The sequence below is a fragment of the Dipodomys merriami genome, unplaced genomic scaffold, assembly GCF_024711535.1.
Source record: "Dipodomys merriami isolate MVZ:Mamm:240054 unplaced genomic scaffold, mDipMer1.0.p SCAF_518, whole genome shotgun sequence".
In the NCBI taxonomy this organism is placed as follows: Eukaryota; Metazoa; Chordata; class Mammalia; order Rodentia; family Heteromyidae; genus Dipodomys; species Dipodomys merriami.
The window spans coordinates 133,645-159,628 of NW_027206089.1; the positions used below are offsets into that span (position 1 = coordinate 133,645).

General features: G+C 40.1%; 1 protein-coding gene and 1 non-coding gene across 6 annotated transcripts in view; both read left to right on the forward strand.

Moving 5' to 3' along the window:
- Chd8 (chromodomain helicase DNA binding protein 8) overlaps positions 1–25,984 on the forward strand; it is a 70,782-nt gene that overhangs the window by 39,799 nt on the left and 4,999 nt on the right. For 2 of the 5 annotated variants that reach the window (XM_069998363.1, XM_069998364.1), the window contains exons 10-37: positions 309–392; positions 2,133–2,270; positions 5,818–5,939; positions 6,076–6,319; positions 6,549–6,725; positions 8,885–9,028; positions 9,239–9,494; positions 10,472–10,682; positions 10,966–11,161; positions 11,914–12,081; positions 13,047–13,226; positions 13,370–13,480; positions 13,791–13,987; positions 14,204–14,403; positions 14,484–14,664; positions 14,747–14,836; positions 15,325–15,428; positions 17,497–17,626; positions 19,787–19,862; positions 20,242–20,296; positions 20,419–20,626; positions 21,096–21,304; positions 21,391–22,110; positions 22,332–22,483; positions 23,093–23,395; positions 24,795–24,908; positions 25,096–25,275; positions 25,658–25,774. In XM_069998363.1, coding sequence (XP_069854464.1) covers positions 309–392; positions 2,133–2,270; positions 5,818–5,939; positions 6,076–6,319; positions 6,549–6,725; positions 8,885–9,028; positions 9,239–9,494; positions 10,472–10,682; positions 10,966–11,161; positions 11,914–12,081; positions 13,047–13,226; positions 13,370–13,480; positions 13,791–13,987; positions 14,204–14,403; positions 14,484–14,664; positions 14,747–14,836; positions 15,325–15,428; positions 17,497–17,626; positions 19,787–19,862; positions 20,242–20,296; positions 20,419–20,626; positions 21,096–21,304; positions 21,391–22,110; positions 22,332–22,483; positions 23,093–23,395; positions 24,795–24,908; positions 25,096–25,275; positions 25,658–25,774 — 5,067 coding nt within the window. The remainder of the gene's footprint in view (positions 1–308; positions 393–2,132; positions 2,271–5,817; positions 5,940–6,075; positions 6,320–6,548; positions 6,726–8,884; positions 9,029–9,238; positions 9,495–10,471; positions 10,683–10,965; positions 11,162–11,913; positions 12,082–13,046; positions 13,227–13,369; positions 13,481–13,790; positions 13,988–14,203; positions 14,404–14,483; positions 14,665–14,746; positions 14,837–15,324; positions 15,429–17,496; positions 17,627–19,786; positions 19,863–20,241; positions 20,297–20,418; positions 20,627–21,095; positions 21,305–21,390; positions 22,111–22,331; positions 22,484–23,092; positions 23,396–24,794; positions 24,909–25,095; positions 25,276–25,657; positions 25,775–25,984) is intronic. The other 3 variants (XM_069998366.1, XM_069998365.1, XM_069998368.1) reach the window with 3 other exon arrangements.
- LOC138810975 (small nucleolar RNA U6-53/MBII-28) lies at positions 18,264–18,373 on the forward strand. The gene has a single exon (XR_011367308.1). It is a non-coding gene; the product is annotated as a small nucleolar RNA U6-53/MBII-28 (small nucleolar RNA).

Consider the following 25,984-nt stretch of genomic DNA (forward strand, 5'->3'; position numbering starts at 1 on the left):
TGTAAAGCAGAGCAGGAAAATAGTTGCAGAGGGATGCAAAATCAAGTATAATTGTAATTAAGATGTGATAGAACATGTTTCTATCTTTATATAGAAATGGTTTAGTAAAGAGGTAAGCCTAAAAAGGCAATGGAGAGACAAGCCTATGTTAGGGAGAACAAACCTATGTTAGGAGATATTTTCTCTAACTTTCTAAGTAAATACCTAGGTAAGTTTGTAGAATTTAATATTTTACAAAGTATGGTAAAGAAGGTTAGGTTTACCGGGTAAATTTTTTCCCTTATCATTTGGTTTTATACCTCATCTAGGATGAAGAGCCCTTTAATCCAGACTATGTAGAGGTGGATAGGATATTGGATGAGTCTCACAGCATAGACAAGGATAATGGTGAGGTGAGTTGGGATATGGAAGGACATAAAAGGCTATGTATAGATTTCTACTGGTCTGCTTGCCAATCCATTATTTTTCACATGTGCCTGAAAACAGCTCTCTTAAACTTTTTAGTTTTTCTGAAATTTTTTATGGGATCATTGAAAGATAATGGGAAGACCAGGGTGTACAGAAGCTAAAAATATAGATTCCTTCAAAGTTAAATATCTAGATCTGAAAAGTCATTTCCCTGCGTCACATTTTCCTTCAGATTTTGAATGGAAGACCATACAGACTCAATTACAGTTAGGGTCTGGGGTAGGGGAAAGGGAACTTATGTTCCTCCAAATCATGTTGTTGAGAATTACATATTTTTATAACTAAACTTCAGTTAAATGCTTTACATCTATCAGTTTCTGAATGTAGTTGTTGTTATTGTTTTTGATGTATATGTGCCAATCCAGAACAGGGCCTTGTATTTTCAGGTCACTCATGGCTGGTGCTTGATCACTTGTGCCATAACTCGAATTTGTATTTTACAACACATTTTAGGATTCCACACCCACTATTAAGTCTAGAATGGGACTCCAATGTCTTAATTTTTAAATTGGCTTTTTGAGTGATTTTCACGTATAGCTTGACTGGAAATTGCTATACTAGTATTTTGGGGTTTTTTTGTATTGGGAAACTATCAAGTGCTCAAACACTTGATGTTTTCACAAAAGGTTTTAGTTTCTAAGTAAGAGTCATACAGACTTAAATCACCAATGAATTCAACATTATTTCTTTCAAATTTACTTCAAATTACATTTAGATTTTATTTATTTTTGTATGTATATATGTATGTATATTTTGTGCCAGTACTGGGATTGGTTGGACCTTAGTGCCTCATGCTTTCACTCTGCTTTTTCACTCAGAGCTAGTGCTCTACCTCTTGAGCCATGCTTACAGTTCCTTCAGTCATATTACTTTTATTATCAAGTAGTTGTACAAAGGAGTTACCATTAAGCATGTCAGTTTATAACTGCAGTCATATTTTATTTACAAAATTTTTATTACTTGTAATATTGACCAGTAGAAAAAAGAAAACCATGTTAAGATACTAGTACTGATGCATGTGCTTTCACATTTTTCCATCATGTCTTAGCTTTTTAGTCTGTAACATGAAATGCTTTTTTGAAATGTTGAAATGCTTTTTTCACTTTTTACCTTGTATATATGTATATATAATATATGTAGTGTATTATATATTACTATATCTATATCTTGTGAATCAATGTACTGTGTCTATTAAAAAATAAAAGATACTAGTTCTTTGTAAGCTGAACTTACTCATGAACCATACATGATGTTAACCAGATTTATGAGTCAGATTCTTTTATATGGTGCTGAGGAATCGAACCCAGGGCCTCATGCATGCAAGGCAAGCGCTCTACCACTGAGCCACCTTCCCAGCCCATGAGTCAGATTCTTGCCACTATAAAATCTTGTGCCGAAAGAAAATGTTTTAGTACTACTGTTATAGAAAATAATTGGGTAGAAATTTTAGAAGAGATTTTTTAGAAGAGATTCTGATAAATTGTCTGGAAGAATGGTAAGAGTAATACGAATACAGTAGTGAGTGAGCTTATAGTTATATGTTCTGCCTGACTTTGTCCAGCATCTTTTAGGTGTCCTTTGTGATCTGATTTTACAGCCAAATTCTCATCCTTTTACCGCAGCAGAGAACAAAGAATGTACTTACTAAGTTTGTTTTTTTCTAGCCTGTAATTTACTACCTGGTGAAATGGTGCTCTCTGCCCTATGAGGATAGTACATGGGAGCTGAAGGAGGATGTTGATGAGGGAAAAATTCGAGAATTTAAACGCATCCAGTCCAGACACCCAGAACTCAAAAGGGTGGTAGGTACATTTGGGTTTAGAAGGTAAATGTATAGACATAAATATTGTTTTGTCAATATAGGAATAAGGAATATAAGCAGTCATTTAACTTTTCCAATGACATGTTTTGTTGTTTTGCTTTTTGTTATGGTAATGTTCAAATGTACAGAGATTAAAGAAATACCCTAATATGTCTGCTACCTAGCTAACAAGTATCAATACTTGGCCAATCTTGTATTTGTCCACCCATTCATTTCCATCTTCCAAGTTATTTTAAGTCAAATTTTTATTGCATTTTATTTCAGTATTTATGTCTTTTTTTTTTTTTTTTGGGTCCGGTCGTGGGGCCTGAACTCTGGGCCTGGGCGCTGTCCCTCAGCTCTTCAGCTCAAGGCTAGCACTCTACCACTTGAGCCACAGTGCCACTTCTGGGCTTTTTTTTTTCTTTTTGCTTATGTGGTGCTGAGGAATCGAACCCAGGGCCTTGAGCATGCAAGGCAAGCGCTCTACCACAGAGCCACCTTCCCAGCCCCAGTATTTATGTCTTAAAACAAAATTTTACTCATTTAATATTAGTCAAATACCAATGTACTGGTATTCATGCATGTTTCCCAGGGTTTTTTTGTTTGTTTGTTTGTTTGTTTGTTGTGGGGCTTGAACTGAGGGCCTGGATGCTCTTCCTGAGCTTCTTTGTGCCCAACGCTCGTGCTCTACCACCTGAGCCACAGTAACACTTCTGGGTTTTGAGTGGTTTATTGGAAATAAGAGTCTCATGGGTACTTTTCTGCTCAAGCTGGCTTCAACCTTGATCCTCAGATCTCAGCCTCCTGAGTAGTTAGGATTACAGGTGTGAGCCACTGGCACTCAGCCTGATTTTTTTTTTTTTTTTTTTTTTTTTGGGCTGTCGGATGTGGGGCCTGAACTCTGGGCTTGGGTGCTGTCTCTGAGCTCTTCAGCTTAAGGCTAGCTCTCTGCCACTTGAGTCACAACGCCACTTCCTGCTTTTTTTTCTGCTTATGTGGTGCTGAGGAATTGAACCCAGGGCCTCACGCATGCAAGGCAAGCACTCTATCACTGAGCCACCTTCCCAGCCTGATTTTTAAAATATAATTTTATTGTGCAGAGGAGTTACCATTTCTTAATTTAGGTAATATATTTGCATTCCTCTTTTGGATGGTCACCCCTTCTTTTTTTTTTTTTTTTTCTTAATACTGAGCATTGAGTTAGGACCTCACACTTACTAGGCAAGTACTATGCCCCTAGTTCTTTTTTTGGGGGGTCCGGTCATGGGGCCTGAACTCTGGGCCTGGGTGCTGTCCCTCAGCTCTTCAGCTCAAGACTAACGCTCTACCACTTGAGCCACAGCACCACTTCCAGCTTTTTTTTTCTTTTTGCTTATGTGGTGCTGGGGAATTGAACCCAGGGCCTCATGCATTGCAAGGCAAGCACTCTACCACTGAGCCATCTTCCCAGCCCCACCCCTAGTTCTTTCGCTTTCAATTTGTTTTTCAGGTAGGGTCTTATGCTTTTGCCTAGGCCAGCCTTGGACTAAGATCCTCCTACTTCTGTTTCCCCAAGTAAGTGAGATTACAGGATCTCAATAACTTGTGCCCAGGCTTGCCTTGAACTGTGATCCTTCTACCATCACCTCTTGAGTAGCTGGGATTACAGGTGTGTACTACCATGCCTGGCCTTCTAATTTCATTAAATCATTTGAATTGGGTTTCAAATAAAATCCAAATGTAATCAGTTAATGGCTCCAGTCTTTTAATTACGTTTCTCCTTTGACCTTCTCCTCTCCCTTGTAATTTTCTCTTCAGAAAAACAGGTGACTTTTCTTTATTTCTTTTGCCAATCCTGGGGCTTGAACTCAGGGTCTGGGCACTGTCCTTGAGCTCCTTTTGCTCAAGGCTAGAGCTCTACCACTTGAGCCACAGTGTCACTTCCAGGTGACTTGTTATATAGTATGTTTCCGTAGTCTAAAGATTGCTGATTTTTATTTCCTTTGGTACTTTTGTTGGTGGTGGTGGTGGTTGTGGGGCTTGAACTCAGGACCTGAACACACTGTTCTGAGCTTTTTGCTCAAGGCTAGCATTCTACTACTTTGAGCTACAGCATGTCTTCTGGTTTTCGGGTGGTTAATTGAAGATAAGAGTCTCATGGATTCACCAGCTTGGGCTCGCTTCGGACTGTGATCCTCAGATCTCAGTCTCTTGAGTAGCTGGGATTATAGGTGTAAGCCACGAGTACCCCACTCCTTTGGTACTTTATAAATATATTTTTCTGATTATTTCACATAAATGCTTAGGTTTAGAGCTGTGTTGATTAACGTGGTCACTAGCCTCTGTGCGTGTGTGCATGTGTGCATGTGTGTGTTGGTACTTGGGCTTGAATTCAGGGCCTAGGCACATTCCCTTAACTTTTTTGCTCAAGGCTGGCACTCTGCTACTTGAACCAGAGCTCACTTCTAGCTTTGTTTGGACATAAGAATCTCATAGATTTTCCTGCATAAGGCTGGCTTCAAAACATGATCCTCAGATATCAGCCTTTCCATTAGCTAGGATAGCAGGTCTGAGCTACCAGTGCCTGGCTTAGCCACATTTTTTAACATTGTAGATGTTACTGCTGTTGAAACTTGGTCAGATGGATGAGGGAGATCAGTAAGTCTACTTCATAGATGGATGATGTGTGCTTCCATCAGTCTGAATTTTACAATGTTATCAGCTATGTATGGTCACTGCCTTGGTATCATATGCTGTAATTTCAGCTACTTGATCAGCTAAGGATAAATAGACTGGGCAAGATAGTGAGATCCTGTTTTTTTAAAAAAAATCAGTGCCTAAATAAATTTTTTCAGGATTTTAAAGTAAATATCTTAATTCTGTTTTTATTTATTAGCTAGAGTCTTACATGAAAAGACATTTGCTCTATCTACAAATATTTTCTTCTTTCGTATTTTCTTCTTTCTTCTTTCATAGCTAACATTCTCCAAATGTGACCAGTAGATTTTTCATTTTTGTTATCTTTTATCGTTTTTTTTTCTCTTTAATTTCTTTTTGGTGATATTGGAGTTTGCTCCCTGGGCAAACTCAGGTGCTTGGCTGGCATTCTACTACTTGAGTCATGCTTCCAGCTCAGCTGTTTGCTAGTTATTATTATTATTTTTTGTCGGTCATGGGGCCTTAAATCTAGGCCTGGGTACTTCCCTTAGCTTTTCAGCTCAAGACTAGCACTCTACCACTTGAGCCACAGCACCACTTCTGGCTTTTTCTACTTACATGGTGCTGAGGAATTGAACTCAGGGCCCCATGCACTGAGCCACCTTCCCTGTCCTGCTAGTTATTTTCAAGATTGACTCTCAAAGACTTTTCTCCCTTGGTTTTCTTTGAATCATGATCATTTAGATCTCAGCCTACTGAATAGCTAGGATTATTGGGAGGAACCTTGCTATTAGACAGGTTTTCATGCAAGCCATCATGTTTTCTAGTTGATTTAAATGACTAGAATTACCCATTATATCTTGTCTTATATTAGTATCTATATCTTATTTAAATCTTTTATTTTTTAGAATCGTCCACAGGCAAATGCCTGGAAGAAGTTGGAGCTGTCACATGAATATAAAAACAGGAACCAGTTACGGGAATATCAATTGGAAGGGGTCAATTGGCTCCTCTTTAATTGGTATAACAGGTAAAGAAAAGAATGGCTTTAGTCTGAGGATTATTTTTATATATTTTCTATTGAGATAGTTTTCTTCCTAGGTACATGATTTTTTTAAGATGGTAATTTTTGACAAGATTTTTTTTTTCTCCTGGTAAATTTACAGGCAGAACTGCATTCTGGCTGATGAGATGGGATTGGGAAAAACTATTCAGTCCATTGCCTTCTTGCAGGAGGTATATAATGTGGGCATCCATGGCCCCTTCTTGGTCATTGCTCCACTATCCACAATTACCAACTGGGAACGAGAATTCAATACATGGACAGAGATGAACACTATTGTATACCATGGCAGCCTGGCTAGCCGGCAGATGATTCAGCAATATGAAATGTACTGCAAAGATTCAAGGGTGAGTTGTGTGTCTTGGGAATTCTATGGCTTACAGAAAGTAGGCCATGGTTAGGTGTCTGGTGGTTTAAGGGCAGTGTATAAATTAAAGAATCACTATGTTATCCAGGCTGGCCTCAAACTCACTGATTGTCCAGCTTCCAGAGGGCTAGGATTATGACCATACTACACTAAGAGCTCAGGTCTGTACATTTAAGGCCTTTTTCTGACCTCATTGCTTTTATGCTTAGGGGCGCCTCATCCCAGGTGCTTACAAATTTGATGCCTTGATTACGACTTTTGAGATGATTTTGTCAGACTGTCCAGAACTTCGTGAAATTGAATGGCGTTGTGTCATCATTGATGAGGCCCATCGGTTAAAGAACCGTAATTGCAAGCTGCTTGATAGTCTCAAGCACATGGACCTGGTGAGTTCCCTGTACTGACCTATGGGCACAAATACCTGGAGTTCACACTTAATTCTGTATAGAATAAAAGTTCCCCTAAGTTAGCAGAGAACACAGAATCAGAACTTGTATTGAATGATGGTGTTGTTATATAGGAATGATAACCTGAAAGTTACATAGAAGTTGGCAAATTGTAGAATTCAAAGTGAATCATGTTATCATTTCTCAACAAGAACAGTAGGAAACGATTTGTTACCTTTTTTTTTTTTTGTTTGTCATGGGGCCTGAACTCTGAGCCTGGGTGTTGTCCCTCAGCTCTTCAGCTCAAGGCGAGTACTCTACCATTTGAGCCACAGTCCCACTTCTAGCTTTTTCTGCTTATGTGGTACAGAGGAATTGAACCCAGGGCCTCATGCATGCAAGGCGAGCACTCTATCACTGGGCCACCTTCCCAGCCCTTGTTACCTATTCTTTCATAATAAAATACTCAGAAATGTACTGGATTAAAATAGCCAATATGTTTTTCTAGAATGACCACTTAGGCTGAGCTCAGCTAATATGTTCGCTGGATGCTTCTGAAGGGGGTCATCAGTGTGGGTTATTGGTTGGGGGATCTGGATTATCTTCATCCTGAAGTCTGGGCTTCTTTACAGGATAGTCTATGACAGTGTTCCAAAGAGCAATAGCGGAAGTTCCAAGATGTTTGGGTAGTCTCTGAAACTCACATAGGGTTTCATTTGCCACATTTTCTTTGTCAGAGCTAATCTAGCCTAGATTCAAGGGGTAAGCCTTAATAGGAGGAATTATATAAAATTAATGGTCATATTTCAGTTCACCATGGATACATTCCCTAGAGGGGGGCAAGTTAGGATATCTGTGGGAACTTGAATGTGGAGAGACACAAATTTAGAAAACACATAATCTATGTTACCATTTCTTGTATTTGTTTATAATCATAATATTTACTTTGTTTCAATATGTTAAGTAATAAGAGAGTTTTTTTTTTCTTTTTTTTCTTTTTTGGGGGGTGGTCCCAGTCGTGGACCTGAACTCTGGGCCTGGGCCCTATCCCTCAGCTCTTCAGCTCAAGGCTGGTGCTCTACCACTTGAGCCACAGCGCTACTTCTGGCTTTTTTTTTCCTGCTTATGTTGTGCTGAGGAATCGAACCCAGGGCCTCATGCATGCAAGACAAGCGCTCTACCACTGAGCCACCTTCCTAGCCCATAAGAGAGTTTCTTAAGTGCTTTGTGTTACCAGAAGAATAAGTAGAAGAAAAGTTAAAATAGTAATGTGGTTTTTTCTTTTTGTTTGTTTTATTTATTTATTTATTTTTTTGGTCGGCCGTGGGGCTTGAACTCTGGGCCTGGGCGCTGTCCCTCAGCTCTTCAGCTCAAGGCGAGCGCTCTACCACTTGAGCTACAGCGCCATTTCCGGTTTTCTGGTGGTTTATTGGAGATAGGAGTCTCACGGTCTCTCCTTCCCCGGGCTGGCTTTGAACTGCAATCCTCAGATCTCAGCCTCCTGAGTAGCTAGGATTACAGGCGTGAGCCACCAGCGCCCGGCTCTTGCTCTTGTTTGTTTTATTTTGTTTTTTGTCGGTCATGGTGTTTGAACTCTGGGCCTGGGCGTTGTCCTTCAGTTCTTCATCTCAAGGCTAGCTAGCACTGATCACTTGAGTCACAGCACCACTTCCAGTTTTCTGGTAGTTAATTGGAGATAAGTGTCTCACAGACTTTCAGACTGGGCTGGTTTTGAACTGCAATCCTCAGATCTCAGCCTCCTGAGTAGCTAGGATTACAGGCGTGAGCCACCAGCACCCAGCAGTAATCTTTTCTTTCTTTTTTTTTGGGGGGGGGGGCGCCGGTCGTGGGGCCTGAACTCTGGGCCTGGGTGCTGTCCCTCAGCTCTTCACCTCAAGGCTAGCACTCTACCACTTGAGCCACAGCGCCATTTCTGGCTTTTTTCTTTTTGCTTATGTGGTGCTGAGGAATCGAACCCAGGGCCTCATGTATGCAAGGCAAATGCTTTACCACTGAGCCACCTTCCCAGCCCCTAGCAGTAATCTTTTCTAATTAGACAGTTTCATAGATAAATAAAACTAAAGATTATATATTTGGTGGAAACCCTGGGAAGGCCTTTTCAAGTTTTGAGTTTTATCTTTTGTTTTCTCTATTTCTAGGAGCACAAAGTGTTACTCACAGGAACACCATTGCAAAATACTGTGGAGGAATTGTTTAGCTTGCTTCATTTCTTGGAACCTTCACAGTTTCCTTCAGAATCAGAATTCCTCAAGGATTTTGGGGATCTTAAGACAGAGGAACAGGTAAGAAATGTGGCCAATGAGGTACTAACACACAACCAAAAAAGTTGTTATCGCAGACAAGAGCTTTTCTTAATTCCTACCTATATCATCAGTGGAAATATCCAAAATTTATTCCCTTGAGTAGAAAACTGCAATTTTACTCTATTTACTTATAATGTGAGAATGCTTACGATATTATTGATTTATTATTTTTTTTTCTGTAAATCATAGGTTCAAAAACTACAGGCCATTCTCAAGCCAATGATGCTGAGAAGACTTAAAGAGGATGTTGAAAAAAACTTGGCTCCTAAACAGGAAACTATTATTGAAGTAGAGCTAACTAACATCCAGAAGAAATACTATCGGGCTATTTTGGAAAAGAATTTCTCCTTCCTTTCCAAAGGAGCGGGTCATACTAACATGCCTAATCTACTCAACACAATGATGGAGCTGCGCAAGTGCTGTAACCACCCATATCTCATCAATGGTGAGGAAATTACTGACTATGTTTGCTTTCTTAATGACACTCCTCAGGAAGAATGGGTGCATTGATTTAATCCAAGAGGTTAAGGATGGAGGGGTACAAAAGGGTTGCTTTTTTGGTTTTTTGTTGATTGTGGGGCTTGAACTCAGGGACTAGATGCTGTCCCTGAGCCTCTTTGTGTTCAAGGCTCAGTGCTCTACCACTTGTGCCACTTCTGGTTTTTGAGGGATTAATTGGAGATAAGAGTTATCTAATGGGTACTTTTCTGCCTGGGCTAGAATCTAACCATGACTCAGATCTCAGCCTCCTGAGTAGCTAGGATTAAAGGTGTGAGCCACTGGAACCCAGCCTGATTTTTAAAATACAACTTTTTTTTTGGTCATGGGGCTTGAACTCTGGGCCTAGGTACTGTCCCTGAGCTCTTCAGCTCAAGGCTAACGCTCTATCACTTGAGCCACAGTGCCACTTCAGTTTTCTGGTGGTAAATTGGAGATAAGAGTCTCATGAATTTTCCTGTCCAGGCTGACTTTGAACCTTGAACCTCAGATCTCAGCTTTCTGAGTAGTTAGGATTACAGGTGTGAGCTACTGGCACCTGGCCTAAAATATAATTTTATTGTGCAGCTTTGTTGTTCAATTTCTTTCTTTCTTTCTTTCTTTCTTTCTTTCTTTCTTTCTTTCTTTCTTTCTTTCTTTCTTTCTTTCTTTCTTTCTTTCTTTCTTTCTTTTTTTGTCATTCATGGGGCTTGAACTCTGGGCTTAGGCAGTGTCCCTGCGCTCTTCAGCTCAAGGTGAGTGCTCTATCACTTGAGCTACAGCACCACTTCCGGTTTTATAGTGCTTTATTGGAGATAAGAGTCTCACGGAGTTTCCTGTCCAGGCTGGCTTTGAACCGTACTAACTCAAATATTCCATCAAATTAAATAAGGCTTAAATGTTTTCACTGAATATCAACATCAGGTTTGATTTTTCTTTTGGCAGGTGCAGAAGAAAAAATCCTAACAGAGTTTCGGGAAGCTTGCCACATTATACCTCATGACTTCCACCTGCAGGCCATGGTTCGCTCTGCTGGCAAATTGGTTCTTATTGACAAGTTACTTCCAAAGCTTAAAGCTGGTGGCCATAAAGTTCTAATCTTTTCCCAGATGGTACGCTGTCTAGATATCCTAGAAGACTATCTAATCCAGAGGAGGTGAGAAATGGGTTGTCTAGTATCTTCATAAGGTTACAATGTAAGCTCAGTGGTTGATGCTTATCTAAGGCCCTGGGTTTGATGACCAGAACAAGAAAAAAATGTACTTTCAAAGTCTGATTTTTAGAGTTGACTAGTTATAGTAAAGAAGTATTCAAGGCTTTCACTCTCGTCTTTGGTGGCTCTTCACTAGCTATAGATATGGGGTTCTGGCATTGTTCTTCTGCTTTGTTTTCTTCTTCTGCTTAGCTATTTTTTTCTCCCATGACTTTCCTGCATACAGGTACTTGTATGAACGCATAGATGGTCGAGTTAGAGGAAACCTTCGACAGGCTGCTATCGATCGCTTTAGTAAGCCTGACTCTGACCGCTTTGTCTTCTTGCTGTGCACTCGAGCTGGTGGACTTGGAATTAATCTTACAGCTGCTGATACCTGCATCATCTTTGATTCAGATTGGAATCCACAAAATGACTTGCAGGTAATGGAAATTATTTTTATAGTAACTAACTTCTTAGCTAAGGAGAGTGTTTTATTTAATATTATTATTATTATTATTATTATTATTATTATTATTATTATTATTATTTTGGTCAGTCATGGGGCTTGAACTCTGGGCTTGGGCGCTGTTCTTGCGCTCTTCAGCTCAAGTCAAGCACTGGACCGCTTGAGCCACAGCACCACTTCCTGTTTTTTAGTGGTTTATTGGAGATAAGAGTCTCATGGACTTTCCCGTGATCCTCAGATCTCAGCCTCCTGAGTAGCTAGGATTACAGGCTTTATTTTATTTTATTAAACAAAAAGAAACAAAAATAAGACCCAACAAAATTAGGATCTCTTAGCTCTGTCTTTCAGAGAGTATGTAATTGTTCATTTACTTAGAAGTAGAAGTTATTTAGTGATCAGGTTTGTGTAAAGAACCTAATAGTAAATGTTAAAGACTGTGGGCTCTATGATCTCTGTGGCAATTCCTCGTATCTGCTCCCATAGCTTTTGTGTTATGCAAATGAATAGGTATTACTATGTGGGAATAAAACTTTATATGAGCAGATTATGGTTGGCTGACCCTATAGTTGGCAATAATTTCATTTTGAAGTGGATTTGGTTTTGAGTTGTTCTCATAGCTGTTTATAAATGTTAAAGAACTGTGAATTGGTATTATGTGTCCTTCATTCTTCTCTAATTTTATGGGTTTTTTAATTTTATTTTTTATTAAAAACAAAAATCAACCAGGCCCAGGCACGGTGTCATCGAATTGGACAGAGCAAAGCTGTGAAGGTGTACCGACTCATCACTCGTAATTCCTATGAGAGAGAAATGTTTGATAAAGCTAGCCTCAAGTTGGGATTGGATAAGGCTGTGCTTCAGTCCATGAGTGGTCGGGATGGCAACATCACTGGTGTAAGTCATAATTAATGGATAAGTTTGTAGTGGCTCATCCACAGGTAAAGAAAAGACTTTTTGTATAGGAAAATTTTTGTCTTAATTCTCAAGCTTTTTTTCTTTTCTTTTTTGGTTGATCAGTCATGGGTCTTGAACTCTGGGCTGTGCTGTCCCTTAGCTCTTCAGCACAAGGCTAGTACTCTACCACTTGAGCCATAGTGCCACTTTTGGTTTTCTGGTGGTTTATTGGAGATAAGAGTCTCACAGACTTTCCTGCTCAGGATGGCTTTGAACCATGATCCTCAGATCTCAGCATCCTGAGTAGCTAGGATTACAGGCGTGAGCCACCAGCGCCCGGCTTACTTCTCAAGTTTTAGAAATGGTTTTTGTTGTACAGATATTCTAATTCAGGGATTCATGCTTGTTTGCTAGGTAGGCACTCTTACTTCCTAAGCCACTGTAGCAGCTCTTTTTTTTTACAGTGGTTATTTTCAAAATAGGACCTTGCTTTATGCTGAGGCTGGCCTGAACTATTCCTATTTGTGCTTCCACATGTCACCTGGATAACGTGTATGCCACCACATCTAGCCATTTGGCTTTCCTTGTAGGTTGCTTAGACATTGGTTGAGTTGGAGTCTTGAAACCTTTTTTTTTTTTTCCGCTCTTGTTAGCCTCATTATCTCCACCTCCCATGTAGCTATTATTAGGAGCATGAGTCACTATGTCTGGCCTGAATTCACAATTATTTCATTTTTGTTCATGTTTTATTTATTCATAGCTGACAAATAATAATTGTAATACATTAAGAGGGCTTTTTTATTTTTATGGTTCTGGAGATCAAACCCAGTGTCATGGACCTGAGAGGTCCTAGTGTTCTACCACTGAGCCTTGACTAATAGTGATCTTATTAATATTTCTTACAATGAAATATTAAGGCATGGCTAGATAATATTTTATTGGTAGTCTTTCCATTTCTCTTGCAGATCCAGCAGTTCTCCAAAAAAGAGATTGAAGATCTCTTAAGAAAAGGGGCTTATGCAGCCATAATGGAGGAAGATGATGAGGGCTCCAAGTTTTGTGAAGAGGACATAGACCAGATCTTGTTAAGACGAACTACAACCATCACTATTGAATCTGAAGGAAAAGGCTCTACCTTTGCCAAGGCATGTTCAGATAAGTCTGTAACGTATACTAGCAAATCAGATAGAAATAAATTTAAATACATTTTCTCAAATGTAGTTGCTGATTTCCTGTTATTCAAAAATGGTACTAAAACTAACTATACTCTGCATTTGTTTCTTATTAGGCAAGCTTTGTTGCTTCTGAAAATAGAACAGATATTTCTCTGGATGATCCCAATTTTTGGCAAAAATGGGCCAAAAAGGCTGACCTAGACATGGACCTGCTTAATAGCAAGGTGAGCTTATTCTTCCTGTAGGGAGGAAGTAGATGCACTACTTTGAATTTTCATAACTGCTCTGGTTCTTTGGTGCAAATTGCAGTTTATCAGGGTACATTTAAGATAAGGACTGTTGTAACAACTTTCTACCTAAGAGGCCCTGGAAAAATACTTAGATATCAACCTCTTTTGCTTCCTGAATACTTGTAGATTATTTTACATGACCTTAAAACAAAAAGAAAGCTTAATATTTTCATTCGTATTTCAAGATATAATTGTCTTAAGTCTTTTGTCATGTGCATATTATATTTTTCTGTTCTCTGCACAGAATAATTTGGTGATTGACACACCTAGAGTACGGAAACAGACCCGCCACTTCAGCACTCTGAAAGATGATGACTTGGTTGAATTCTCTGATTTAGAAAGTGAGGATGATGAGAGGCCACGCTCCCGAAGACATGATCGTCATCATGCTTATGGGCGCACAGACTGCTTTCGGGTGGAAAAGCATCTCCTAGTATATGGGTAAGAAACTGTGTTGCCTTGAAAAGTAGTATATCTCCCTCCTGAATGATAACTTGTTGCCATTCATATTGCCAGCTATGACCAAGCTGATCATGTGGAAAATTTTTCCTTTGAGGGAGTTCATAGTACTTGTTATAATCCTTTCCAGTATTTTGTTTCCCACTTTTTGGGAGATAGAGTTCTGGGAGTCAGGGGATATCTTTGCTATTTTGTTAGTTGGGGACGATGGCGAGATATTTTGTCCCATGGACGTTTTAAGCGGCGGATGACTGAACGAGATGTGGAGACAATATGTCGTGCCATCCTTGTATATTGCTTGCTACACTACCGTGGAGATGAAAATATCAAAGGCTTCATTTGGGATTTGATTAGCCCTGCTGAAAATGGCAAGACAAAAGAATTGCAGAATCATTCGGGTAATTCCCAACTCCTTACTTTTCATACTTTTTTAGGTTATCTAGCCCTTTTCAGGTCTAAGGGTTTTTCTCAATCCAAGTCTTTGATGTCTCCCCTCTTCCAGGTCTGTCAATCCCTGTGCCCCGTGGACGCAAGGGCAAAAAAGTTAAGTCACAAAGTACTTTTGACATCCATAAGGCAGATTGGATCCGGAAATATAATCCTGATACTCTTTTCCAAGATGAGAGTTATAAGAAGCATTTGAAACATCAATGTAACAAGTAAGGATGGAATTTAGCAAAGATATTTCTCATTTAAGACTTTACACTACTGCTAAGCTGATTCTTTCCCCATCCATTCTAGGGTACTGTTGAGAGTACGAATGCTGTATTACCTAAGGCAAGAGGTTATTGGAGACCAGGCAGAGAAGGTATTAGGTGGTGCCATTGCCAGGTAATGTTCTTCTATGTAGTTTTTTATTCCCTGTCTTTTACTAGGAATGATTGTTTTCTTGTTTTTGTTTTTCTTCTAATGTCTTTGGAATGTATGGATTTTTGTTTTTGGTTTTCTTTTGGTTTCAGTCCTGGGCTTGAACTGTGGACCTGTTGTCTCTAAGCTTTCTTTCAATTTAAGCAACAGTTCTACTTTTAGCTTTTTGGTAGTTAATTGTAGATAAGAGTCTCAGATTTTTCTTCCTAGGCTGGCTTTGATTTGTAGTCCTCAAAGCTCAGCCTTATAAATAGCTAGGATTATAGGTATGAGCCCCCTGTGCCCAGCAGTACACATTAGGTTTAATCTTGTACTTGTCGCAAATACAAGGAAATAGAGTAAATACACAAGCATTCAAACTAATGGATAAAGCAAGATACCTCAAATAATCTTTCTAAACTTTCCATTGTTATTTCCAACATTGCTTTGCTTACTATATCTTATACCTTCAGTGAGATTGACATATGGTTCCCAGTCGTGGATCAGCTGGAAGTTCCAACAACCTGGTGGGACAGTGAGGCTGATAAGTCTCTTCTCATTGGAGTCTTTAAGCATGGTAGGTACTGTCTTCTAGCATATTATTTTCTTACTGTATTTTTATATGCATGTAGTTTTTGGGAAAGTTCTCATGATAAATGAGTTCTTTTATTTATCTTCAATAAAGTTATGTTTGAGTGGGAAGCTAGTTTTTAAATAGCCAGAGCAGACCAGTTAGTTCCTCTAAATAGATAGTCAAGAAAGGCAAATGGAGAGTTTGTCCTAAGGTACAGAATTTAATGTTCCCTAATCACTGTTACCTTGCTCTACATCGTGGTCCAATTTAAAGTTCATGTGATAATCATAGTTAATTTGAGTGGCTTTCCTGTATCTTGATTAAAGTGCTATATTTATTTATTTATTTATTTATTTATTTATTTATTTATTTATTTATTTATTTATTTATTTATTTATTTTTGTTGGTCATTGGGCTTGAACTCTGGGCCTAGGTGCTGTCCCTCAGTTCTTCAGCTCAAGGCGAGCGCTCTAGCACTTGAGCTACAGCGCCACTTCCAGTTTCTAGTGGTTTATTGGAGATAGGAGTCTCAAGGTCTTTCCTGCCCGGGCTGGCTTTGAACCGTGATCCTCAGATCTTAGCCTCCTGAGTAGCTAGGATTACAGGCGTGAGCTATATTTATGTAAATGTCCATTTGTTTAAAAGTTTAGAAGTCATACTGCTGTGTGAGCACTGTGGAACAGGAAAATACTTGTTTTCCTAACATTAAAAGCAATAAGTACTAGATTCTAGCCTTTTTGCATATTGAGACATCCTTCCTTTTTTACAAATATGCTTTGTGCCTGCTTATATAAAAGTAATGACATTTAATAATCTTCATGTCTTTGTGAAATTTAATGGAATAAGAAAACTAATCATTGGTAGCTTAACTTGTGAAACACCAAGTTTAGAGGAATCCAAGCAACTTTAAATGTGTTCATTCATTCCTTTATTGTTCATCAAGCCTTTACTTAGTATTTATTTCCTTTTGGGCACAAGTTCTTAGTCTTTGTTTGAGTATGTAAGTTTTTCATCCTTGTAATAAGAGTGATGATTTTAAGATTAGCAGTTAATAGCAATTTAGATCCATCAACATAATACATACATTCTTTAAATACATTTTATCAATCACTAGGTTAAAATACTTAATGATTCAAAATTGAGATAATTAAATTTAACTGGGAACCTATGGCTCATGCTTATAATTTTAGCTACTCTGGTGGTTGAGACCTGGAAAGCCTTTTTTGTTGGTTGGTTGGTTGGTTGGTTGTGGGTCTTGAACTCTGGGCCTGGGTGCTGTCCCTGAGCTCTTCAGCTCAAAGTAAGTGCTCTACTACTTGAGCCACAGCACCATTTCCAGTTTTCTGTGGTTTATTGGAGATAAGAGTTTCATGGATGTTCCTACCCAGGCCAGCTTTGAATGTTCCTCAGATCTTGCCTCCTGAGTAGCTAGGATTGCAGGTGTGAGCCACCACACCCAGGTGAGACCTGGAAAGTCTTGTTTAGAGCCAGCTGAGGCTCTAAACTCTTATCTCCAATTAACCAGCAAAGTGCCACAGAGTGCTAGGTGCTGGTGGCTCATGTCTGTAATCCTAGCTACTTAGGAGACTAAGATCTGAGAATCACAGGCTGAACCTAGCCCAGGCAGGAAAGTCCATGAGATCTTATCTCTGATTAACCACCAGAAAACTAGAAGTGGAGCTTGTGGCTCAAAGTGGTAGAATGCTAGCCTTGAACAGAAAAGCTCTGGGCTAGTGCCCAGGTCTTGAGTTCAAGCCCCATAAGCAACCAAAAAACAAAAAAACAAAAAAAACCACAGAGTACAATACCCTGAGTTCCTGAGTTCATGCTGATAATGGTACAAAAAACATGATTTTTTTAAAAGAATATTAATATGGTAATACAATATGCCAACTATATCCTACATTATGAGTAAAAGTAGTCTAGTATTCTGATTAAACAAAATACCAACTATATCTTACATTATGAGTAAAAGTAGTCTAGGTATTCTGATTATTTCAACAGCATACAAAATATACAAGAAGACAAAGTAAATCTGATTTTCTTCTATTTATAACCCATTTATTTCTAGGCTATGAAAAATATAATACTATGAGGGCAGATCCAGCCTTGTGCTTCCTGGAAAAGGCTGGCCGGCCAGATGACAAAGCCATTGCCGCAGAACATCGAGTGTTAGATAATTTCTCTGACATAGTAGAAGGGTAAGCATTGATGTTTACTTCACTTAAACTTCTGTGAAGTTGCTTTTGCTAAGAGATAGCATAGACTGAATCCATTGGGATTTTTTTTTTTTTTGCGGGGGGGGGGGGGGTCTGGTCATGGGGCCTGAACTCTGGGCCTGGGCGCTGTCCCTCAGCTCTTCAGCTCAAGGCTAGCGCTCTACCACTTGAGCCACAGCGCCACTTCTGGCTTTTTTTTTTTTTTTTTTGCTTATGTGGTGCTGAGGAATCGAATCCAGGGCCTCGGGCATGCAAGGCAAGAGCTCTACCACTGAGCCACCTTCCCAGCCCCCTCTATATACTGTTTTAAAGCACACACATGGCCATAAGATTCCATTATATATGAAAGTCAGTGGTCCCAAATGTCTTATTAATATTCATATTGCTTTTTTGTAGTTACCGTAGCTGAGAGAATAACTTGTTCCCTTAAAACTGCTAACTGTGGTAGAGTCTCAGGTACTTTTAGCTCTGGTTTATCATCTCCCAAAGGTGCTGACACATTAAAGTATTTTTTCTGGGGATAGAAGCATGATTCACCTAGCATGCAAGGCCCTGAGTTTTAGAAAAACAAAAAACCTAACTCAGTCTTGGAAAAACAAAAATCCTGCCTGGGTACATGTCCCGATGAAGAATTGCCATGCTAATACTGAGCCACCATGTAGGGCATTCTTGCCCTAGTTTGGGTGTCAGTGAGTTTAACAATACTTCTAACATGGAGATCTGAGGGACAAATAGTTGGCTTAGTTAAGGGATACCTCCAACCTCCTGTGTAACCAAAAGGTTTCTCTTTGATGATTATAACTTCAGTTTGCTTTGGTATAGAACCCTCAAAAGAACTTAGATCATTTGTTTTTTGCCAATCATTTATTATGTTATGTTTATGTTTAATAGTACAAGGTAGTAAAAACATTAAAAAGCCCAAATCCTGTGGCTCAAGTAGTAGAGTGCTAGCCTTAAGCACAAAGAGGATCAAGGATAGTGCCCAGGCCGAGTTCAAGCCCCACTACCCACAACAACAACAAAAAAAGCATGAATCATTGAGATGAGGCTGAGGCAGGAGGATTATTTGAGTCTATGAATTTGAGAGCAGTCTAGGACAATAGTTTAGCAATACCCTGTCTCAGCAGGGGTGTGGGAGAGATGGCCAAGCATTGTGTCTCACATCTATAATGCCAGCTATTTAGGGGATGGAGGTAGGGAGGTATACAGTTCTAAGCTATCCCTGGCAAAGTTAGCAAGACTTCATTCCCATTCAATAGATGAGCATGGTGGCTCATGTCTATAATCCAAACTGTGCCCAAGGCCATCTATAGGAGGATCCTGGTCCAAGACAGGCCATGGGCAAAAAATGTGAGAACTTATTAAAAGCATAACAAAATCTGAAGGCATTTATCAAGTGCAGGAACAAGTTCCTGCATTCTAACCATAGTACTGTAAATAATTTTAGATTGAAACAATTATGAATGGTACTTCGCTGATTTCTTCAAATTGTTTACTGGCTAGGTGATATTCTCAGTTGATCCAGACTTTTTTGTTCTTTTTTTCAGTACCAGTCCCGGAGCTTGAACTCAGGGACTGGCCACTGTCCCTGAGCTTATACTTTTTTGCTCAAGGTTAGCACTCTACCACTTGAGCCACAGCTCTGCTTCCAGCTTTTTGGAGGTTAATTGGAGATAAGAGTCTCACAGACTTTCATATCTGGTCTGGCTTTGAACCATGATCCTCAGATCTGAGCCTCTTGAGTTGCTAGAATTATGGGCATGAACCACTGGCACCTAACTGGTCTGAACTTTTTTACCAGTTGACCTGTACTCCTGAAAGCATGAAATTAAAGATTTATGTGCTGGATTATATGTTTGCTCAGTTCTTCCTCCAAGGTTTCTTTTTTTTGGGGGGGGGTCGGTCGTGGGGCCTGAACTCTGGGCCTGGGCATTGTCCCTCAGCTCTTCAGCTCAAGGCTAGCACTCTACCACTTGAGCCACAGTGCCACTTCTGGCTTTTTTCTTTTTGCTTATGAGGTGCTGAGGAATCGAACCCAGGGCCTCATGCATGCAAGGCAAGAGCTGTACCACTGAGCCACCTTCCCAGCCTCCTAGGTTTCTTAATCACAGAAAATTTTCTTTTGCTTCTGCGTATTTTTAGGGTTGACTTTGATAAGGACTGTGAAGATCCTGAATATAAACCACTCCAAGGGCCCCCAAAAGATCAAGATGATGAGGTAAGTTTTCACTTGAGTCCAGCTTTTCTCTAAGTAGTCATTTTTGCCCTCAATCTGTAAACCTTGAAGTATATTAATTTATAATACAAAGTAGAAAACAAATATCATGTGAGAATATAAAGTTTTAATGGTAAGGCTTTTAGTACCAGCTGGGGGAGATTAAGTGGGACCCAAGCTGGATAATAAATGATATTAAAATTTGACTAAAAGTTCCTAAAACCCGTTATCTTACATTATTATTAGGAACTCATTTTCTAGATTTTACTTTCTCTTCTTCATTCCCTTGGTGCCATAGGGTACCCAGAAGAAGGTGATTTTAGAGTATCTACTTCCCTCTTCACTCTTTCCTCCATCCTGTGGGGTGGATCTGCTTTTCTAGGGTGATCCTTTGATGATGATGGATGAGGAGATCTCAGTGATTGATGGAGATGAAGGTACATCCTAGGTCAATATTGTGTGGTTGGGAGGGAATTGGGAAATTACTGGCTGAATTCTATCATATTATAAAGTTTCCAAATATTTGCCTTGCATCCTATTCATTCTTTGTTTCCCACAGCCCAGGTGACTCAACAACCAGGGCATCTATTCTGGCCTCCAGGCTCTGCCTTAACAGCTCGGCTTCGCCGCCTAGTAACAGCCTATCAGCGCAGCTACAAGAAAGAACAAATGAAGATAGAGGCTGCAGAACGTGGGGACCGACGGCGACGGCGTTGTGAAGCAGCCTTCAAGTTAAAAGAAATTGCACGGCGGGAAAAACAACAACGGTAAAATGTAGCAGACATATTCAGTTTTTCTTCAACTATTGGCTCCATACTGTAAAGCATCATAGGAAGGATTTATTTGGAAATTACTACATACAGTTCATCTTTCCTACCTTAAATTATTACACCTCCAGTCTCTAGGAGCTAAGAATCTCATTTGTAGAGTAGGGATATAGCTCAGCTGAAGACTTCACATACAGTCACAGGTTTGATCTCTAGCTTCACCAGCCCCTTGCCTCTTCCCCACCCCCCCACAAATAGTTTTTTTAACAATTACATCTCTGGGGAAGTCTCCTGTGTACACAGTCTCATTGAGTTATTTACTTAAATCATTTTCCTCCTTTACTTGCTAGTTGCCTCTTCTGTTTTTTTGTTGTCTTCACATTCAGTTTTTGTCTTCTAAACCATCCCAAGAAATACCCAGTTTTCCTATGTATTCCTGATCTCTGTTGCTTTATTTGTTCCTTTGTAGATGGACTAGGCGTGAACAAACTGACTTCTATCGAGTAGTGTCTACCTTTGGTGTGGAATATGACCCTGACAACATGCAGTTCCATTGGGATCGGTTCCGTACTTTTGCTCGACTAGATAAAAAGACAGATGAAAGCCTAACCAAGTATTTCCATGGATTTGTAGCCATGTGCCGACAAGTGTGCCGCCTTCCTCCAGCAGCTGGAGATGGTGAGATTAGAGGGTCTAAGAGGAGCAGGAGTGGACAGTGACAGACCAACTCATGGTTCATTTCTCTGTTCACTTCTGTCTTACAGAACCCCCAGACCCTAACCTGTTCATTGAGCCCATCACTGAGGAAAGGGCCTCAAGGACTCTCTACCGCATTGAATTGCTTCGGCGCTTACGGGAACAAGTTTTATGCCACCCACTTTTGGAAGATAGGCTGGCATTGTGTCAGCCTCCAGGTCCAGAATTGCCCAAATGGTGGGAGCCTGCTCGTCATGATGGGGAGCTTCTACGAGGGGCAGCTCGCCATGGGGTGAGCCAAACAGACTGTAACATCATGCAGGACCCAGACTTCTCTTTTCTGGCTGCTCGTATGAATTATATGCAGAACCATCAGGCAGGAGCACCAGCTACATCCTTATCCCGCTGCTCCACTCCACTGCTACACCAGCAGTATACCTCGCGCACTGCCTCACCATTGCCCCTGCGCTCAGATGCTCCTGTTGAAAAGTCACCTGAGGAGACAGCTGTCCAAGTCCCCAATTTGGAGAGTCTGACTTTAAAGCTAGAGCATGAGGTGGTGGCCAGGAGCCGACCAACCCCTCAAGACTATGAAATGCGTGTAGCCCCCTCTGATCCTACCCCTCTGGTGACCCGGAGTGTTCCACCAGTCAAACTGGAAGATGAGGATGATTCAGACTCTGAGCTGGACTTGAGCAAGCTGTCACCATCATCCTCTTCTTCCTCATCCTCATCCAGCTCCAGCTCCAGCACTGATGAGAGTGAGGACGAGAAAGAAGAGAAGTTAAGTGAGTGCATGTGACAGGCTACTGGCCCTCTTCCCTGTTTTGCCCTTTCTGCTCTTCCCTTATCTAAATGCAACTTCTTCTGAAAAATTTGGATTTTATTTGATAAAATATCAGATGAGATCTGTAACCTTTGGACCTTTATTCAAAGCCTGTATGATAGATACCATTCCCATTTAACATTATTCTATCATCTTTGTTCACAAATTCTTTGTGATCTCTAGCTGCTGACCGATCCTGTCCAAAGTTCTATGATGAAGAAAGTCTCTTGTCCCTCACTATGTCTCAAGATGGATTCCCAAATGAAGATGGAGAACAAATGACTCCTGAACTGCTGCTACTGCAGGAAAGACAAAGAGCCTCTGAATGGCCCAAGGTAACATTCTTGGACAGGGAGAGTTCAGAAACAAAGGTTTTTTTTGTTTTGTTTTGTTTTGTTTTGGGGGGGGGGGTCGTTCGTGGGCCTTGAACTCTGGGCCTGAACATTTTCCCTCAGCTCTTCAGCTCAAGGCAAGCGCTCTACCACTTGAGCTATAGCACCACTTCCAGTTTTCTGGTGGTGTATTGGAGATAAGAGTTTCACGGACTTTCCTGCCTGGGCTGGCTTTGAACTGTGACCCTCAGATCTCAGCCTCCTGAGTAGCTAGGATTACAGGCATGAGCCACTGGCACCTGGCAGAAACAAAGTTTTAACGGTATATGCAGGGGAAAAGAAACATATGGTTCTAGGCTTTTTTTTTTTTTTTTTGTCTTTTACTGATTATATGTTTTCCTTTTTCATAAAGCTCTCTTTTATTGTTTTCAATCTGTTAATGCTAAACTATTGCATGTCTGAGGAGCACATAGCTAGTGCTCAGATCGTTACAGTGGAATACTACACACACACTCTCTCTCTCTCTCTCACTCTCTCTCTCTCTCTCTCTCTCTCACTCTCTCTCTCTCTCTCTCTCTCTCTCTCTCACTTGTTTCTTTGTTTGTTTTCCAGGATCGTGTCCTGATAAACCGAATTGACCTCGTCTGTCAGGCTGTACTCTCAGGGAAATGGCCTTCTAGCCGAAAGACCCAGGAAATGATAACAGGAGGAATTTTGGGGCCTGGCAACCATTTAATAGACAGCCCCTCTTTGACCCCAGGAGAATATGGTGACTCTCCAGTTCCTACACCACGAAGCAGCAGTGCCGCTTCCATGGCAGAGGAGGAGGCTTCTGCAGTCACCACAGCAGCAGCCCAGTTTACCAAACTGCGCAGAGGCATGGATGAGAAGGAGTTTACAGTTCAGATCAAAGATGTAAGCGCAGTATGCAGGCCTTGGGACATGGATAAGGAGACTGTAGTTCTTCTCCGCCCCACTCCCCCCCAGTGTACAGTGCCATATTTATTTTGTAGTTGATGCATACTAATTTTAAAATTCTATACAGATGCAATACATTCTTTGCAACAGTTAATCTGTTTCCAGATAAAGAGCTGACTATATTTTCATTCAGTGATACTGGGTATTTTGATCATCTCTCTTTTTAATTTAATTATTTTGTCAAGATGATGTATGAGACTATAGTTCTTGTTAACTAGTTTCACAGGTAGTATACTTATACATATTGTATTAACTGTTTATTTCCAGTACTAGAGTTTGAATCTGCAGCCTCTTGCTAGGCTAGTGGTCTACCATTTGAACCATGCCCCACCCTGGTTAGCTAACTTTAGAGAAGAAGAAAAAAAAAAAAAGCTCAGATTGCTTTATTTAGGAAGTCTTTTAAGTAAGAGAGGGGATCTCTATGAACTAGAGCAAAGGGAATCATAGCTTTGAAGGAAATTTGTTTGACACAGGCTTTTGGAAGACTGATTTTTAGACCTGAACTTTATTTATTGAAAAGTTGCTCAAATGACACCTGGATATTATGAGCCTTATTACGTTAAAATGAGAAAGGAATGATAGCCAGGTATGGTTATACTGTACTTATAATCTCAGTCCTTGGAAAGCTGAAGCCAGAAGGATTGTAAATTCAAGACTACATGAGACCTAGCCTAAAAACAAAACAAAAACCAGAAATCTTTGTTTATTTATTTATTTTTGGGTCTGGTCATGGGGCCTGAACTCTGGGCCTGGGCGCTGTCCCTCAGCTCTTCAGCTCAAGGCTAGCGCTCTACCACTTGAGCCACAGCGCCACTTCTGGCTTTTTTCTTTTTGCATATGTGGTGCTGAGGAATCGAACCCAGGGCCTCATGCATGCAAGCCAAGCACTCTACCACTGAGCCACCTTCCCAGCCCAAAACCAGAAATCTTTGATACTGAAATTAAATTGCTTTTTGTTTTATAGAAGGAAATCTTAATTTTTCTTTTCACTTTTTAACTTTACCAACTGGTCATTTAGTAATCAAAGGGAAGAAAAGTTTTCTAAGTGAGTATGTGGTAGAAGTAACAGGATTTTGCCCTTGTGATGATTTGTCATGCTAATACGAAGCAGTGGTTCTGGAGTTTTAAAACTATATTGGGTATTCTGATGAACTCTTTGTAGATCTGCCTGAGGAGTACTAGATCAAGAAAGAAATCAAATCCTTAACTGTATATCTGATATCTACCTTAATCAGATAGCTTTCCTGCTTACCATTATTGAGCCATTGGAAAGCTTAACCTTTACTTTAAAAAACATTCCTTGTGATGTCTTTGGGTGGATGGGTTTTGTTCCTAGGAGGAAGGATTAAAGTTAACATTCCAGAAGCACAAACTGATGGCTAATGGCGTAATGGGAGATGGCCATCCACTGTTTCATAAGAAGAAGGGGAACAGAAAGAAGCTAATAGAGGTAAGTGGTAGAGAAACTCTAACCTTATGATTTAGATAAGATCTTTTTATCCCTAGTAATTGGTGAAGACAGTTGGGATCAGGGGACTGAATTATCTCATGGCTCATTATACCATTGGCTCTGTTCCCCCTCCCTCCTTGCCCCAAAGAAGAGTATATGCTCATGGGGGTGGATTCTGGGTTTGCAGCTGGAGGTGGAGTGCATGGAAGAGCCTAATCACCTTGATGTGGACCTGGAGACCCGGATCCCCGTCATCAATAAGGTGGATGGTACTTTGCTGGTGGGTGAGGATGCCCCTCGCCGGGCTGAACTGGAGATGTGGTTACAGGGTCATCCAGAGTTTGCTGTCGATCCCCGATTTCTAGCGGTGAGTGGCAGTTCCATCCAGCCAGATTTAAAATCTTTCTCTTGGTATTTAAGCTATCTGAGGTATTTAAGCTATATGAGGTAGAAAAAGCATGCCCTGCCTCTGCAAAATAAGGGTAATAATACCCAACCTTCCTAACTCACACAATTATTGTGAGGATGAAATAAAATAATCCTAAAGCATTATTACATGCTAGGAAAATACATACTATTAAACTATTACATAAGCCACCTAATTTTTTTCAGGAGAACTACTTAATCACTATTTTCCATTAGGTCTAGTCTTTATACAATAAGCATTTATTTTTCAGAAGACTTTAGTATCTTAATAACTAGTCCAGTGCCTTCTCTTCTCTAGGGTAACTGATACTTTTCTATTGTAGTATATGGAGGAGCGCAGAAAACAGAAGTGGCAGAGATGTAAAAAGAATAATAAGGCAGAATTGAACTGTTTGGGAGTGGAACCAGTACAGACAGCTAACTCTAGGAATGGGAAGAAGGTGAGACTACATCATTCTTCTTATACTAGCTATCCTATTATTAGGCTTTTAACAATGATTGTGACTGCCATCTTTTTTTTTTTTAATGCATGTTTTTTAAGAAAATTACTTCCTATTCACCAGAGAATTTTTAATGGTATTTGTACACTCCTGTGACATCCCTGTCTCTTAAAAGAGACATAAAATTCTACAGAATTTTTAGTACTTCAG